Raw genomic sequence first — 15,055 nt, 5'->3', positions numbered from 1 at the left:
TTTGGTCTTCCTTCTTCTTGAGTTCCTTGTGGAATGTGGGTTGTTCTTCCTGTATTCCAAACTTATCACTAAGCTTCAGAAACTTGTAAGGAAACCTGGGCTTGCCGGCTGGCTTCCTGAATAGGAAGCGGGAAGAGGGACATCTGAGTGTTAGCAGGGGAACACGTTTGCCACCAGAGCTGGGTTTGCAGACAGTTCCTCGACATGCTGGTGCCATGCTTTTCTCTCTCCCAGATTTCTGAGTTATGACCATGATTTCACAAAATGCCCTTTCTGTGTTGACTTTCCCCATCCTGTGTATTTATTTGTTGAGGCAGAGTCTCTCTGTGTAGTCCTGGTTGTCCTGGAACTTTCTATTATTAGGCTGGCCTAAAACTTGGAAAGATCCTTCTACCTCCTGAATGCTGGGATTAAAGGTGTCCATCACTGTGCCTGGCTGCAATTTAGTTCTTTTTACTGTGAATCAAATACTACAACAAACCTCATCTGACCATAATGTATTCTTTTGTATATATTGCTGGATGTGGTGAAATTTACATTTATGGAATCTGTCTGTATGGATAACGACATCCTAGCTTTTTCATATTAATTTTGTATAGCATTAGTGTCAGGAAATACTGATTTCCTAACAAGGGGCTGGGAAGTCTTTTATTTCTCAATTTCCAAAAAATTCCTATAGTTTTGCATATTTTCTTACTTTAATGTTCATAAAATATAACCAGTAAAACCATCTAGGATGATCTCTAGGTCTAAGAATGTAACAGGAATAGAAGAAGGAAGCGTGCTCTCTTTGCCTGCTTACTCACCCTCTTGCTAGGAAATCCATTCCTTACTGCCATTAGAGCTGATTCCACTGTACACTGAAGACCAGTGCAGACGTCCAACATCATGGGCTGAACAACTACTGGAGTCCTGGACCCTTCCTTGGTCACTGGTAGATAGCTCTTCTTGGACAAGCTAACCCACAGTCTGGAAGCCATTCTAACAAATCAGCCTGTCTATCTATCTATCTATCTATCTATCTATCTATCTATCTATCTATCTATCTATCTATCTATCTATCATCTTCCCTCTCTCAGTTTTATACCTCTAGAGAGTAAGTTTTCTTTAGGGGAAGGTTTTAAACTAAAAGGTTAACTTCTTTTTATACATATAGAGCTTAAGAATCATCTATTTCTTCTTGAGTGATCTGCAGTTTGTGACTTTCAAAGATCTGTTGACTTCATCTGTTCTATTTACCTACACATTAACACAGTATCACACACGAAGCTTCTGGACAATGTCAGTTCATAGTATCCAAGGAATTCATTGCCACCCTGTGCACATAGTGAGAGCTTCTATAAGAGTGTTAGTTCATTCTTTCCTGACACTGATAAGTTCCTTCTTTCTCTTTGTGTGTATGCATATGGCATAAGTCAAGGTCACTAATTTGAAAACTAGCTTCTTTTATGTCAATGTTTGAGCTGTCACTCTTCCCTTAGGTGCTTCTGTGGTAATATTTTATAAATACTGTTATCTATTTTCCTTTTTATTCAGTTCAGAATGCTTTGTGATTTCTTCTTTAACCCATGGATTATTTAGAATTGTATTATTTAACCTTCTAAAGGTTTTAGGATTTCCCAAGAGTCTATCCATCATCAAATTTAAAGCAAAACTGAATACGAATAAAAACAAAAGTATCATTATTTATAGGACACAACCTGGACTAAGGGAGAAAGCATGAACAACTACACTCAGCCTTCATTTTCTTTAAAAATTTAAAATATGATGTTATAATCTCTTTCTGGTTACTGATCATGTTGACATTCTAATTCTTTTGTTTGTTGATTTCTGCTAATATTTATTTGTGATGCCTTTGTCTGCTTTTGTAATACTTTTTAAAAGTAAAAGTATAAGTTAATCCTGTGCGGTCCTTTTTGCTTGACTGTTCCGTCAGGAGCTCGGTTCCAAGGCTCTGCCACTGACCTACAGCCTTATACCAACTGTTCTTGTTTTGTTCAAGGGACATGTATACAATTTGTCTTAAGGAGGTCTGTATTTATTTCTGGTGGTGCTTGGGAATATCACTGATCAATAACTATTTTTAATAATCATTTTTTAAAACATAGAGCTTCCAGTCCTATGTGGTTGTTTTTGTATTTCATATGCAAGAATTTTCAGATGGGTTTTGAGGAGATTTTTCTTATCTACAGAGTTGAGATCAGAATAAATTCTCCTGTTGTCTCCTGGAGTAGAGGATTTCCATCCCTTCATTTTCATGAGGATATAATCCTTTGTGGACTTTCTACAGAAATCTCAGTTTGTTTTTCATCTTCCTCAGGCTCCAGGCTGTACCTCTTGCTGCTAAGGGCATGGTCACACACAGGCAACTAGTCACTCCTGGCTCTCTCTCCCCAGGGCAGCTGCAAAGTCAGTGCACGTCATAACCACGCCTCTGGGATTTGGTTTTCTCTTTGCTCTGGCAAGTGGGAAACTCTGTTTTTTCTCATAAGCTTAACACTGGATTAAAGGAAACAACAAAAATATACTATTTTACCATCAGCTCTAGGAGTCTGTGAAAAAAGCATCCACAAGAGTCTGGCTATTAAGTTTTTGTAATTATGAGACAGAAAGCATGTGAACTATGCTAGAAAACATATGAACAACAGATCCTAGCAATAGGCTTTTCAGATATGCACCTGGCAGGATCATCAGTAGCTTTAACAAAGGTGCAAGAAAGAAAATACAAAGCTAAAGGGAGTTAATATATGTAATAACAACTAAAATTCTAATATATCTTGATAAGTTAAGCAGACAGGCTAAGTAAAATGAAATAAGTAAAATATTGGCAAGTTCAAGATTTAGTATAAAAAGAAAAGTAGACATTCCAAAACCCAGGATGCTTAAAATCTCCTGTGAGGATGCTGCAGTTGTACTTGCCCCACATGAGCCACAGTGTGAAACGGCTGCCAGAACTCACCTCTATGTTATTACAATAGTGCCCAGGAGAGGAGAGAAGTAGAGTCTATGCAGCAGATTACATGCATGCACTAGTCATCTACTGCTGTGTAACAAATTATCCCAAAGTTGATGTCTTAAAGCATCCTATTATCTCTCAGTTTCTATGGGCCAATAATGCTTCAGCTAGGGGCTGGAGAGATGGCTCAGTGGTTAAGACTGCTCTTCCGAAGGTCCTGAGTTCAAATCCTAGCAACCACATGGTGGCTCACAACTATCCTTAATGAGATCAGACGCCCTCTTCTGCAATGTCTGAAGACAGCTACAGTGTACTTACATATAATAAATAAATAAATCTTAAAAAAAAATACTCCAGCCATAAGGTTTTTCCTAGGAGGAAATCACTGTGTGTGTGTGTGGGGGGTATCATCTGAAAGCTTAACTGGTTAAGTTGAGGGTGAGCTGGTTTCTAATCAATCTCACATTACTTCTGGCTGGGTTCAGTTCTCCATGGGCTGCTGAGCAGGGAGTACTAATCCCTCACTGACTGCTGATGGGAGGCTTCTCCACAGAATAGACATCAGACATGCACACTAGGGAGCAGGAAGGTGAGTGCCATGCATGCCCCAGTCTTGAAAGTGATCTCCATCACTTACCATGTTCTAAGTTTAGCTCACCCTTATGAGGGGAAGAGAATGATCATTAGGAACCATGCAAAAAGTTATGACACACCAAGTTGTATTTGAAAATGGTCCTAATGGTACAGTATGAGACCTCAAATCTGAGTAAGACAGTCAAACATGTTTTTAGGGAACAACAGCTTATTTAAAAAAAAAAACAGTTAAAACATAAGATGGTTATATAGAGAAGTGAACGAAGATGAACAAAGGAAAAGGAACAGAATAGGCCCTTCCATAGCTATGTAAGAGGCTGAAGAGAGGTGAAACTCAAGCGTTTGTGGTTCCAACAAGCTAAGCAAAAACTGGAAAGGCACATTCCAAAATCTCTCACATAAGCCTCTTATAGATAGACACTATATATTCATGTTCATTATTACACTCCTGAGCTAATGGAACACTTTAGGTACTCGATAAATATTTGATTAGTGATGCATAGGAATAAAACCACAGGGAAATAGATTTAGCTTCAAATCTTAATGAAAGCAATGCCTGGACCCTTCCAAACCCATGCTAGCAGAGTGTCTTTGGAGGTCATGGAGGAGATGCTGGGAGGCCATAAAGAATGAACTAGCTCAAGATCTCTGGATACAATGACATTTGAGCCTTAAGGACCCAGTGCCCTGATTCCAGGATACTGGTGGTCTGGATAAAGGTCCCCCCCAGACACTACTGACCGACAGAGTGAATTTAGCCAAAAAGCCATTGTTAAAGATACCATAGAAACTGTGGTCCCCACCCCCACCCCACACGTCAAAGCATTTCACCAAACCTGAAATGAGGCTCATCTGAACAACCTGAGGCTGAAAACTCCACTTTTCCCGAGCCTGCTGTACCACTGCCAGAAAGCATGATGGACTTGGAGTCACCCTGCCCTAGTCTGGTTTGGTATTTGACCTCGGTAGAACTGGGATTCTTCTGGCTCAATGACTTAGTTCACAAACTGGGATAATGCTGGCCTCCCAGGGTTTCTCTTTTTGTTCCCCCATGTAACTTAAGTGTTCTTGGTGAGGATGGACATTATTAAGAGACAGTTTTAAAGCAGGCTGACGACTCTCCTGTGACACCTACCTTGATAGTTTTTCACAGGTGTCATCTTGTTATAGTCTTCAGACAAAATAAACTCCTACAAGACAAGAGAAAAAAAAAACATTAAGCAAAAAATTCTTTTTCTTGAGATTTTTATTTATGTGTATAGATGGCTTTGCCTGCATGTATCTGTGTATGACATACATGCAGGGCTCACGGAGGCCAGTAGAGGGAGTCAAGTCCTCTGGAACTAGAGTTGAAGATGGTTGGTCGTTATCTTGTGAGTGCTGGGAATTGAACCCTTGTCCTCTGGAAGAGCAGACAGTGCTCTTAACCATGGTCATCTTCCAGGCACCAAGCAAAAGCAAAGTTTTTAATGAACAATTATGCTTTTGTAAACAGACCGCATAACAGAATCACAGATAACATTAGTAGTTTGTCAATCAACTTGGCATGTGTGTCCCTCTCCCAAGAGTAACCCAAACTCTGATCCAACAAAAGTTCAGAAATTTTACCTCAAAACTCTCAAGTTAAAACGGGCAGTGGTGGTGCATGCCTTTAATCCCAGCACTTGGGAGGCAGAGGCAGGCGGATTTCTAAATTCGAGGCCAGCCTGGTCGACAGAGTGAGTTCCAGGATAGCCAGGGCTACATAGAGAAACCCTGTCTTGAAAAACAAAAACAAAAACAAAACAAAACAAAACAAAACAAAACCTCTCAAGTTGGCTCTGCTTATATAAGAAGAATCGTATTAGATGATATTCCGAGTTTGGATTCTGGTCAATGTCAATCTTAACGATTCAAAAATCTTACTGGCACCAGCCACAGTGAACATTCGAAAGACTAATTTATCAGTGAGCAAATGGGCAGCCATTCTCTATTGAGAAATAAGGTTAGCTATCTGGAGTCTGCTGTTAACATCAGCAATTCACTGTCCCTTACAATGAGCTCCCAGGGCTGCTCCTGTATCTCCAGAGCATAGCACAGAGTCTTCAACACATGTTTGTGAGTTGTGTGAAGCCACCTCCTAAGCTGATGAGACAACCTGATGAGCCTGGACAACCAGTGCACTGAATGCAGATGGGAGTTTCTACAGCATACCTGGGGAGTGGGGCACATCAAAGGGTCTCACCTAAGCACCTGAGCAGTTGGCCATGCCCAAGTGACACCAACCAGGTTTTTACAAGGCTTGGCAGGCAACTGAGTTCCTTAACCTTCTCAAATGCAAACACCCACAAATCCTTAAAAGGTGAATTATAAAGCAGTGTTATTCAGGCTTCCAATAGAACAATAAAGCTTTTCACAACAGTTGGAAACATCCAGAATTTTTCTCTGATGACTTCCTTACAAAGCCGGGTGGGAGGACAGACATGGAAATCCCTTCCTTGCTGTTAGATGCTTACTGAGTTCATAGAGATTATGTAATGTTTTTAGGTGAAAACACTGTATGCTTTTTGTGACAGACACCACAAAGGTAAACTAGGACAGCATGCCAGGGCACACTAGTTTCTCTGGTTCTGTTTTTCTGTCATAGTCCTGGTAAGACGCTTACCTACAAAGGAATTTTCTGCAAAATGTTTTCCTTTAGAAAATCATTCCTGAACTTGCCAGTTTAAACTTACATCATGAATCCTTCAAGGAGTGGCAATGTATCTCCTCAGTTCTGAAGAGTTCAACACAAAATGTAACAGACAGAGTTGAAAATGTCCATACAGCTTCCTCCAGAGGAATTGACAGTGTCTGTGATGCCTGACTGGGAAAGTCTCACACAAGCCTCGTCTCTCCAGAGCCTCTGATGCAGACAGAGAAAACCTATCTGCTGGAAACACACCTGCTAAGCAGACAAGTCTGTTTCATTTGTGACATATGCTGAAATGGTTCACCGGCCTAGGCAAGAAGACATTGCTTCCTCTTGGAAAATGGAAAGGTACACAATAAAAAAAAATTGATGCAGCTTTTCATGTAGGATTTAAGATATGTGTACAAAATAAAAACTACCAGTTCATATACTAATAAACTAATTTTTAAAAATATTTTATTCCTTTGACAATAAATATATACAGGCAAGGAAAATTTGGGGGAGATATCACTTTTTATTGATGTATATATGTATTTTTTAATCATGTAACTCACATGCTATTCTTAGTATGCTAATAATAAATATTTAAAAGTACCTTGGTGATAGCACTTCTTTGATATACATATAATTGAAATTACATCTATAATAGTTTTTTTTAAGATTTATTTATTTAATGTATGTGAGTAAAGAGAGTCACTCTCTTCAGACATAGCAGAACAGGGCATCAGATCCCATTACAGATGGTTGTGAGCCACCATGTGGTTACTGGGAATTAAACTCGGGACCTCTGGAAGAACAATCAGTGCTCTTAACCACTGAGCTATCTCTCCAGCCCATAATACTGTTATATAGTTTATATAGTTTTATGATATATATATAGTTATATGGTATATAGGATATTATATAGTTTAATGATAATATCTATAATAAAACAGACTGTGAAAATGGTTACTTTATTTGTCTTCAGATTCACTATTATACAAGAGCACATATACTCATATGGCTGGCTCATATAGAAGATTGCTGTCTCCAACACTGAACTCTGCCAGAACACTCCATGAAGCACAAGCCACTCACTCAGTCTCTACATTCACATGTCAGGGATTTACTCAATCCTATCAACAGGGGAGTTCCTCTTTTCACTCTTGCCAAACTAACACGCAAGCAAATGGCATCCCGGTGTGCTTTGATGTTCACTACTATTTATACACCGGAGTCTTTTCTTTTTTCATGTATACTACTTGGCACTTTTGGGTTTTTTGTACACATTTTTGTTTAGATTTTGCTTTAAACTGGTGTTCTCCTCACCCAAAAACTCTGAGGTAACGCCTTTAAATGAAAGCTAGAGCTGTTGGTGAAGCCTCCTGAGCCCAGCTAAGGACCAAGAGAGGGAAACAGAACAAAGCTTGGCACATCCCCACCAAGCTGCCCGGAGTCTCACAGAGAAGTCAGTTCTCCAGCACACGGGAAGTGGCTGGACAGACAGAAGTAAGGACGGCCATAGAAAGAACACAGGAGAGAAGGAAGGGGAGGGGAATAAGTCGCAGCATTCTCCATCTCCCTCTGGATCGGGACACTATCCACCGTAGCTTCTCCCGCCCTCTGGGACATAGCTTAGCCTAGCCCCTACCTGCAGCCTGGCAATGTCACATCTTAGGACTAACAGTGCAGTGTTTCTGTAAGCAAGAAAGTGGCAGAGGAGCCCAGGACTCTGGGCTTTGGCTTAAGAGTGAAACAATAACCCAGGGCATGTGGGAAACAGCAACACCTGAGGCAATGCATATAGTGTCACCCAGGCCATTTTGTATTCTGCAATTTTCTTACTGAAGTGTAGAAAGGTTTTGACTACTAGACTTAAAACTTACTGTTTAAAAAGTAAAAACTGCCAATATTTCTCTGTCCAAATATTCTGCCTTTGTATTATATCCATCAGTCTTTTGTGGAACTGAAAATTTCACGGATGGTCTGAACCTTGGCCTCCACCTCTCAAGTGCGGGACTGCAGGCTTGCACCCCTGTGCCCAGTGTATTAAATGCCCAGGCCCCCATGCATGTTAGATGAGAGCGTTCTACCAACTGGGCCATATCCTCAGCCTCTGCACTAGAATTTACATTTACGTCTAAAAGTTTATGTTTCTAGAAAATGTTTCAATTGAAATGTCTCCCACCTTTATATTTAATCTCTTTAACTAGCTGAGCAGCCCTGAACATCTGTAAACATTCCATTCTTCTTCGGCTCCTTCACTTTCTCTGAAAAGCAAGCCTAGCAAAAGTAAGTAGCCAATCAGATGGTGAGACCACTTTCATAGAGCAAGAGTGGTTTTTTTAAGTTGCTAACATGTCCTGTCATTTTAAAAGTACTAACCGTTCGCGCTTGTCTAGACACATGCCAACCATAACCCTCTTGAACTCATCCCAAGAACTGTTAACTGCCTTTTATTTGCATTTGAAATATATCCGTCAAATAGACACCATGGCTTTTGTTTGGCAATAGAGCTGCCTCAACTAATCCAATTTATTATTGAGTTTTGTCAGCCTAAGGAAGATGCGGCTAGGCAGTCTAATGTGTTTTTCACCAGAATAAAACATACCATTTTGTTTTCTAGTCATGCTTAGGACCCTACTCAGCACACATTCCTGGTGTTGTCTTGAGTCATTCTGTCTTTACTCTGGCCAGTCAGGAATATTACACACTTCTTAGCACTGTCCCCTACCTCACGTAAGGATCAATGCACAGATCCACAGAACCCTGGTGACGGAAGCCACAGCACCTTACACATTAAAACGTCTACTGGGCAGCAAGATGGCTCAGTATCTATAGCCCCTGCCAGACAAGCCTGAGAAGTGCAGTGTGAGCCACAAAATCCACAGAAAATAAAAAGAAGATCTGCTCCACAAAATAGTCCTCGGCAAGTGTGTGCCCCTCCCTCAACATCCATCACACACACTAATAAAACATTTTAAATTCACATTTTAACTTACTTGCTTTATTTGAAAGCCTGCCAATAATCCCTCTTACTTCTTAAAAATCTTTAACACTACTTCATAGATAAAAATAGAATCTAAAATTAGATTATTAGCTACCAATTGTTTGTCGAATATGTGGTGTATCAAAGATTTATACTGACTGAATGCGTGATAAGTCTACTTTCATCAAGAAAACAAAACTACAGTTATATTCCCTATAAAAGCTTTCTTCCTAGAAAAATAAACAAAGCAATCACCACAGTCACACCTTATAAAGAATAGGGAGAAATGATGGCATGTGCTTTGTTACCTAGCCAAAGGTCACAAAGAAGTTACCAGGGTCAAAGCAGTATGTGCCACACAAAGCTAGTCCTGAAGGAGGAGGGGCTCGAGACTTCTCCCTCACCTCTGACTCTGACTCGAAGTTTGGTTTGCTCCATGGGATCCCACACTGTCCCTCCCTGGGTTTCTACTTCTGTTTCCCATGTTCCTTGCTTATTTCCTCTGGATCTCTACTTTTTCTTCGAGACCTTCTGACCGATTTGTTCAACTGAGCGGTTTCCTTTACGTTTCTAGCTAAGCACCTGGGATTTCGGCTCCACCTTGTTTCAGCCTGAGTCCTCTTCAGTTTTCTACCTCATTGTTGCTTCCATTCTCCAGGCTTGGGTTGTCTCTGTCACTTCCATCAGCCTATGTCTGTTTTCTTGGGAATCACTCTGACGTTTATTCTCAAGTTCTTTTTACTTAATTTCATCAAGCTGTTTGTGTCTTCTTTAAATACCTTGAACTTTTTGCTCAAGTTTATGATGGTTCTTTTAAATTCTATGTCCTAGGTTCATCTGGGTAATTCTCGTTAGCAAGCATTTCTTCAGAACTGGGTTTTGGAGGTGAAGTACACCTGGCTTGATCTTTCATACTGTTTATGTTTTTGCAACGAGACCTGGGTATGTTGGCTTCTTTTATTAGTTCTAGGTCTGATATGGAAAGAATAGGTTGGGGCATAGGAGAGGATGTATGGGCAGGTTAGGCCTAGAAGACAAAAACTGCTTAGGAGGAATGAAGTCAGGTAGATAGAGGAGACTTGGTTGGTAGGCAGTATGTGTGACTTGGTTGAAGCCTGGAGTCAGAGGCAGGTCAAGCTCGGGGGAGATATTGAATGTGGTATGGGATGAGCCTATAGGTTCGGGCACTGGGGGGCCAGGGGGGACAGGAGCAGGTCCTGTCAAAAGCCTGGAAGCCTGGTATAGGCAGGGATGGCCAAGTTAGGCTGGGGCAGTAGATATGAGTACCATGCAAGCTCCAAAGGAGCAAAACAACCAACAGTGTTATTTAGCACACTATGAACCACATGACCAGCATGCATGATAACCCTCGGGGTGCAGTAGTAGCTCACATGATCGGACAGTAACCAACAGCTTTCTAGTTGGATCTAAGATCCCCTCAACAACAAGGAGCTCCACCTGGTACTGGGAACCTAGTCAAGTATTCAAGGCTAGTGAAGTCATGGATTTCAGAGGAGAATCTAGAACTGGCATCTTGCTAGACCAGCAAAATCCCTAATTATAGCCTAAATTATTTATTCTTATATCTATAGGTAAGTGTAATCCTCAATACCACATCAAAGAAACTGCAACAGAGACCACTATAGAATACCACAAACAATCAAAATGCAGAATTATAAAGCACAGTCCCAATGGATATTTATTACATATATATTATAATATATAATATATAAACATTTATATGAATATATGTATATATATTATATACTGTGTATATCATATATATTTATGTATATATAACATATACATAAAATATCTCCTACACCTATAGCTTAGGGTTCATTGTAAAAGATAGGGTGCAACGATTGTAAAAACCAGAGGAAGAGAGAGTTTGATCTAAGATTTTGTTCTCTAGGAATGTCAGAAGCTGCACCCATAAAGTCTCACCAACACGACTACCTAAACATGAGCCAAATGACACCAACATGACTGCCTAAACATGAACCAAATGACACCAACAACAGACATGTTAATGTAGACTAGGGAAAACCCACAAAGTCTCGGCCCTACATAAAGAACTAGAGGCAACTAAAGAATGTTGGGAGTAGGAGAAAGAAGTCTCCCTCAGAGAAAAGCACACTAATGGTTATCCAATACCAAATGGTCAGTCCTGAAAACATACATACAACTAACAAACAAACCAAGCAGGTGACATATAAGTCGTATACTCACAACTATGGAACAATCATTAATGAAAAGTGAGGCCATGGATTTGAAAGAGACTGAGGATGGTATGGGGAGAGAAAAGGGAGGCAGAAACAATGTGATTATGTTATAATCTCAAAAAATAAAAGAAATACAAAAATGAAATAATGTTTGTAATACAAAACCACAATTTTAATTTAAAAAAGCAAATGATTTAAGTTCTATTGTTTCTAATACATTTCCTTAGGTAATAATGAGATTTAGGTAGTAAACTCTCATTCTTAAAAGAAGCTGACCCAATTCTGTAATGTGCAAATAACATTGTAACTCTTCTTCAAAAGCAGGAAGGCTCTCCTTCTGTAGGGGTCCTTTCTCTGCCAGGTGTCTAAGTGAGTCAACAGCTGTTTCCAGAAACGTTTTTCTTCCCATTAAACCACCTACTGAATACACACACACAAGTTTGATGGCCACAGAGGAACTAGAGGTTCACCATTCTACAAACATTTCCATTAGGTAGTTTACAGATAAAGTCTGGTTAGGATGGCAATATCAGTAAATTTCTCATTTCATAGTAAATGAGCCTGTTTTCAGAACTGTCCAGAACATCGTTCACTTAATGTCTTGATTTTAACTGACAGTGACTGCATACACACATGTGAGCACATGTGTGAATATATATATAACATTCCATCTCAAATGCCTCTAATTCCTTTCCCCAGCTCTTGGCAACCATCCCTCTATCTCCCTTACATTAAATATTCAGTTTTTATTTAGATTTTGGCTTAAACTTAGCATTAAATTTAACAGTAGGAAAAAAGAACCCTTCAACTACTTAATCAATCAATTTACTGTATTATTGTTGAGTTTAATGAAACATATGGGTGGCTTTGAGAGTTTGTTAGCCAAAGATTAGTACCACTGAGAGTAGAGTACCCCTCTACCAGGCTGGGAGAAAATGCTTGCATACTGTACTTATTGTTCTAAAAGGATCTCAAATTCAAGATTTCGAGGTATAAATCAAACAGAGATGTTGAATCCCTGGGATTCATTACAAGGAAGAATAATATACACAGAGAGAGCTGAGAACAAAAGATAGTATGTGCTCACCCAGGTCTTCTGGACCGACCTTCCTTCTCTCTGTGATTATGACTTCCTGGAACACCTCATGCAAGTGAACTTTTTTTTTTTTTAAAGATTTATTTTATTTATATGAGTACACTGTAGCTGTCTTCAGATACACCAGAAGAGGGCATCAGATCTCATTACAGATGGTTGTGAGCCACCATGTGGTTGCTGGGAATTGAACTCCAGGACCTCAGGACCACAATCAGTGATCTTAAACACTGAACCATCTCTTCATCCCCATGCAAGTGAACTTAGCAGTGCTGTTTTGCTCTGTAATTCTAGATTTGTGCTCATTTTACTGAGCATACTGTCCTTTAGGTTTACAGATATTCATCTCATGGACCAGGATTGGATGCATAATATTCAACATCATATGCACACACCACATTTTCTTTATTCATCTTTTGACAGACAAAAAGCCTATTTCTGGCTACTGTGAATACTGCAAATACTGCTTGCTCTCAATTCCACTAGACAGGCATCCCTAAGTAGGATTGCTGGATCATGTAGTAGTTCTAATTTTAATAATCCAAGGATCCCCTACATATGAGTTTCACATAAAATCAGTACTGTGAAAGTGTTACTACATTTAAAAGTACCTTCATCTTTATCATATACCTCCTGAATTTGCAGTGTCGACTTTTTGCCTCTGTTTTCAGGGTTTTCTGAATCAAATTTAAGTTGTGAACCACACTAACTATACTATTCCTAACAATCTGCATATGTAAGTTATTCTAGGTTTTATGCATGGTCTTTGGGTTGCAAGGAATTGCAGGCATGAGAAAGGATCTTCCATTTAGAGTCAGAGGCTGTGACCAGAGGCCTCAGAAGGAGGATGTGCTGGCCAACCTGTTTCATACTCAGCATCTCCCTTGGGATGTCTGCTGTTCTCAGTGAGAAAATCCAATAAATGCAAAACAACTCAGCTTCCATTCTCTCATCACAGAAGCATCCACGAGGTCATCACAGAGCACAGAGGACTTGCAGAGCAATGTCATTACTCTGTATGATACACTGATAGCTACCTGCCATTGACACTTGTCCATACCCACAGAATGCAGAGTACCAAGAATGAACCCTGAACCATGGACAGTGGACGATGCATCCACGAGTTCATCACTAACCATAGAGATACCATTCTGCTAAGAGTGTTCATACGGGGGCGGGATGCACGGGAGGCCAGGGGCACAGGCAAAACCTCTACACCTTCATCTCTACTTTGCTGTACATCAGAGGAGTACTCAAGAAGTCCATCAGTGCAGGGCGGTGGTGGCACACACCTTTAGTCCCAGCACTTGGGAGGCAGAGGCAGGCGGATTTCTAAGTTTGAGGCCAGCCTGGTCTACAGAGTGAGTTCCAGGACAGCCAGGGTTACACAGAGAAACCCTGACTCAAAAAACAAAACAAACAAAAAAAAGAAGTCCATCAGTAAAACTTCAAATCCTAGAATAATAATGCTCAAAATTACCTTTTACCATTGTTTGATTTACCATTGTACCTTTTACCATTGTTTTTCCCTCAAACTTGAGAATCTTTTTATTAAAGCTTGAGAGAAAAATCAACAGACCAAGTAAGTTGAAAACCCCAACACCTGCTGGGAAGAGAGAGACAGAAAAAAATAAAGCCATGCCTTTTGAGTTAGCAAGCAGGTGTTAGAAAGGGAGGGTCTTAGGAAAAAGAGAGAGGAAGCCCAGGATGCTAGGAAAAACTTGTGTAGGTTTTTGCCAGGCATCCATTGAAGATGGAACTAAGGGAAGTTATACCTTTTGAATTGGAACTCAGAAAAGTGGACGGGCTTGCTGCAAGGTCTGCAAGCTGCTAAAGTCTAATGCGCCTTACTCCTTATCTCTGGATTTTAACAAGTGTCCTGGAACTTGCATGCTTCTCAAAACTCCTCAGGACTCTTGAAGGACATCGTTTATGTAAGTTGTATGAATTGATATTTATCACACTAGAAATAAAAACTGATAAAGTTATAAAATATTAACTCAATATAATATAGGTTAGTCAAGTCCATAAAAATGGAACTTTTTAAAAACAAAACTTAGTGACAAGACTTGTACGTTTTCCATTTTAATGGCTTTCTCAATGAAGAGAAGCAGTTGGAGCCACAAGCTGCTTCTCAATTCAATCCACACAAAGACAGGAAGACAAGCTCTTAGAAATTGTCATGGAGTAGCTTCGGTTTCCTTGGCCTCAGTTTGAGAACCACTGGCAGTCAGTGAGACAGCTTGACCTTGGGTCTGTGCAGGCTTGACTGACCCTGCTGGCTTGCCTGAGGGTCACCCAACCACCCAACCAACCAGCTACAAAGATGGATGAAAAGAAGCTTTGCCACGGCCTATCATGCATCTTGAACCCAGGAACCCTTCATTCCATCAGACAAAGATTCGTTTAAGAAGTGGAGGGCTGAGCAGTGGTGGCCCATGCCTTTAATCCTAGCACTCGGGAGGCAGAGGCAGGCAGATTTCTGAGTTCGAGGCCCGCCTGGTCTACAGAGTGAGTTACAGGACAGCCAGGGCTATGCAGAGAAAAA

General features: G+C 40.3%; 1 protein-coding gene and 1 long non-coding RNA gene across 5 annotated transcripts in view; one reads left to right on the top strand and one right to left on the bottom strand.

Moving 5' to 3' along the window:
- Wdfy2 (WD repeat and FYVE domain containing 2) overlaps positions 1-15,055 on the bottom strand; it is a 131,413-nt gene that overhangs the window by 31,471 nt on the left and 84,887 nt on the right. For all 3 annotated transcript variants that reach the window (XM_031362669.1, XM_031362671.1, XM_031362668.1), the window contains exon 4: positions 4,686-4,740. In XM_031362669.1, the coding sequence (XP_031218529.1) occupies positions 4,686-4,740 (55 nt within the window). The remainder of the gene's footprint in view (positions 1-4,685; positions 4,741-15,055) is intronic.
- Positions 1-15,055, top strand: part of LOC116085247 — a 33,429-nt gene that overhangs the window by 12,717 nt on the left and 5,657 nt on the right. Inside the window, exon 2 of one of the 2 annotated variants that reach the window (XR_004116461.1) lies at positions 6,231-6,587. The exons of the other annotated variant lie outside the window; for it this stretch is intronic. This is a non-coding gene — a long non-coding RNA (uncharacterized LOC116085247). Of the gene's footprint in view, positions 1-6,230; positions 6,588-15,055 lie in introns of those variants that run through there. 2 annotated transcript variants of the gene reach the window in all.

The sequence above is a fragment of the Mastomys coucha genome, unplaced genomic scaffold (genome assembly GCF_008632895.1).
Source record: "Mastomys coucha isolate ucsf_1 unplaced genomic scaffold, UCSF_Mcou_1 pScaffold9, whole genome shotgun sequence".
In the NCBI taxonomy this organism is placed as follows: domain Eukaryota; kingdom Metazoa; phylum Chordata; class Mammalia; order Rodentia; family Muridae; genus Mastomys; species Mastomys coucha.
This window is presented reverse-complemented; position numbering and strand designations above follow the sequence as displayed.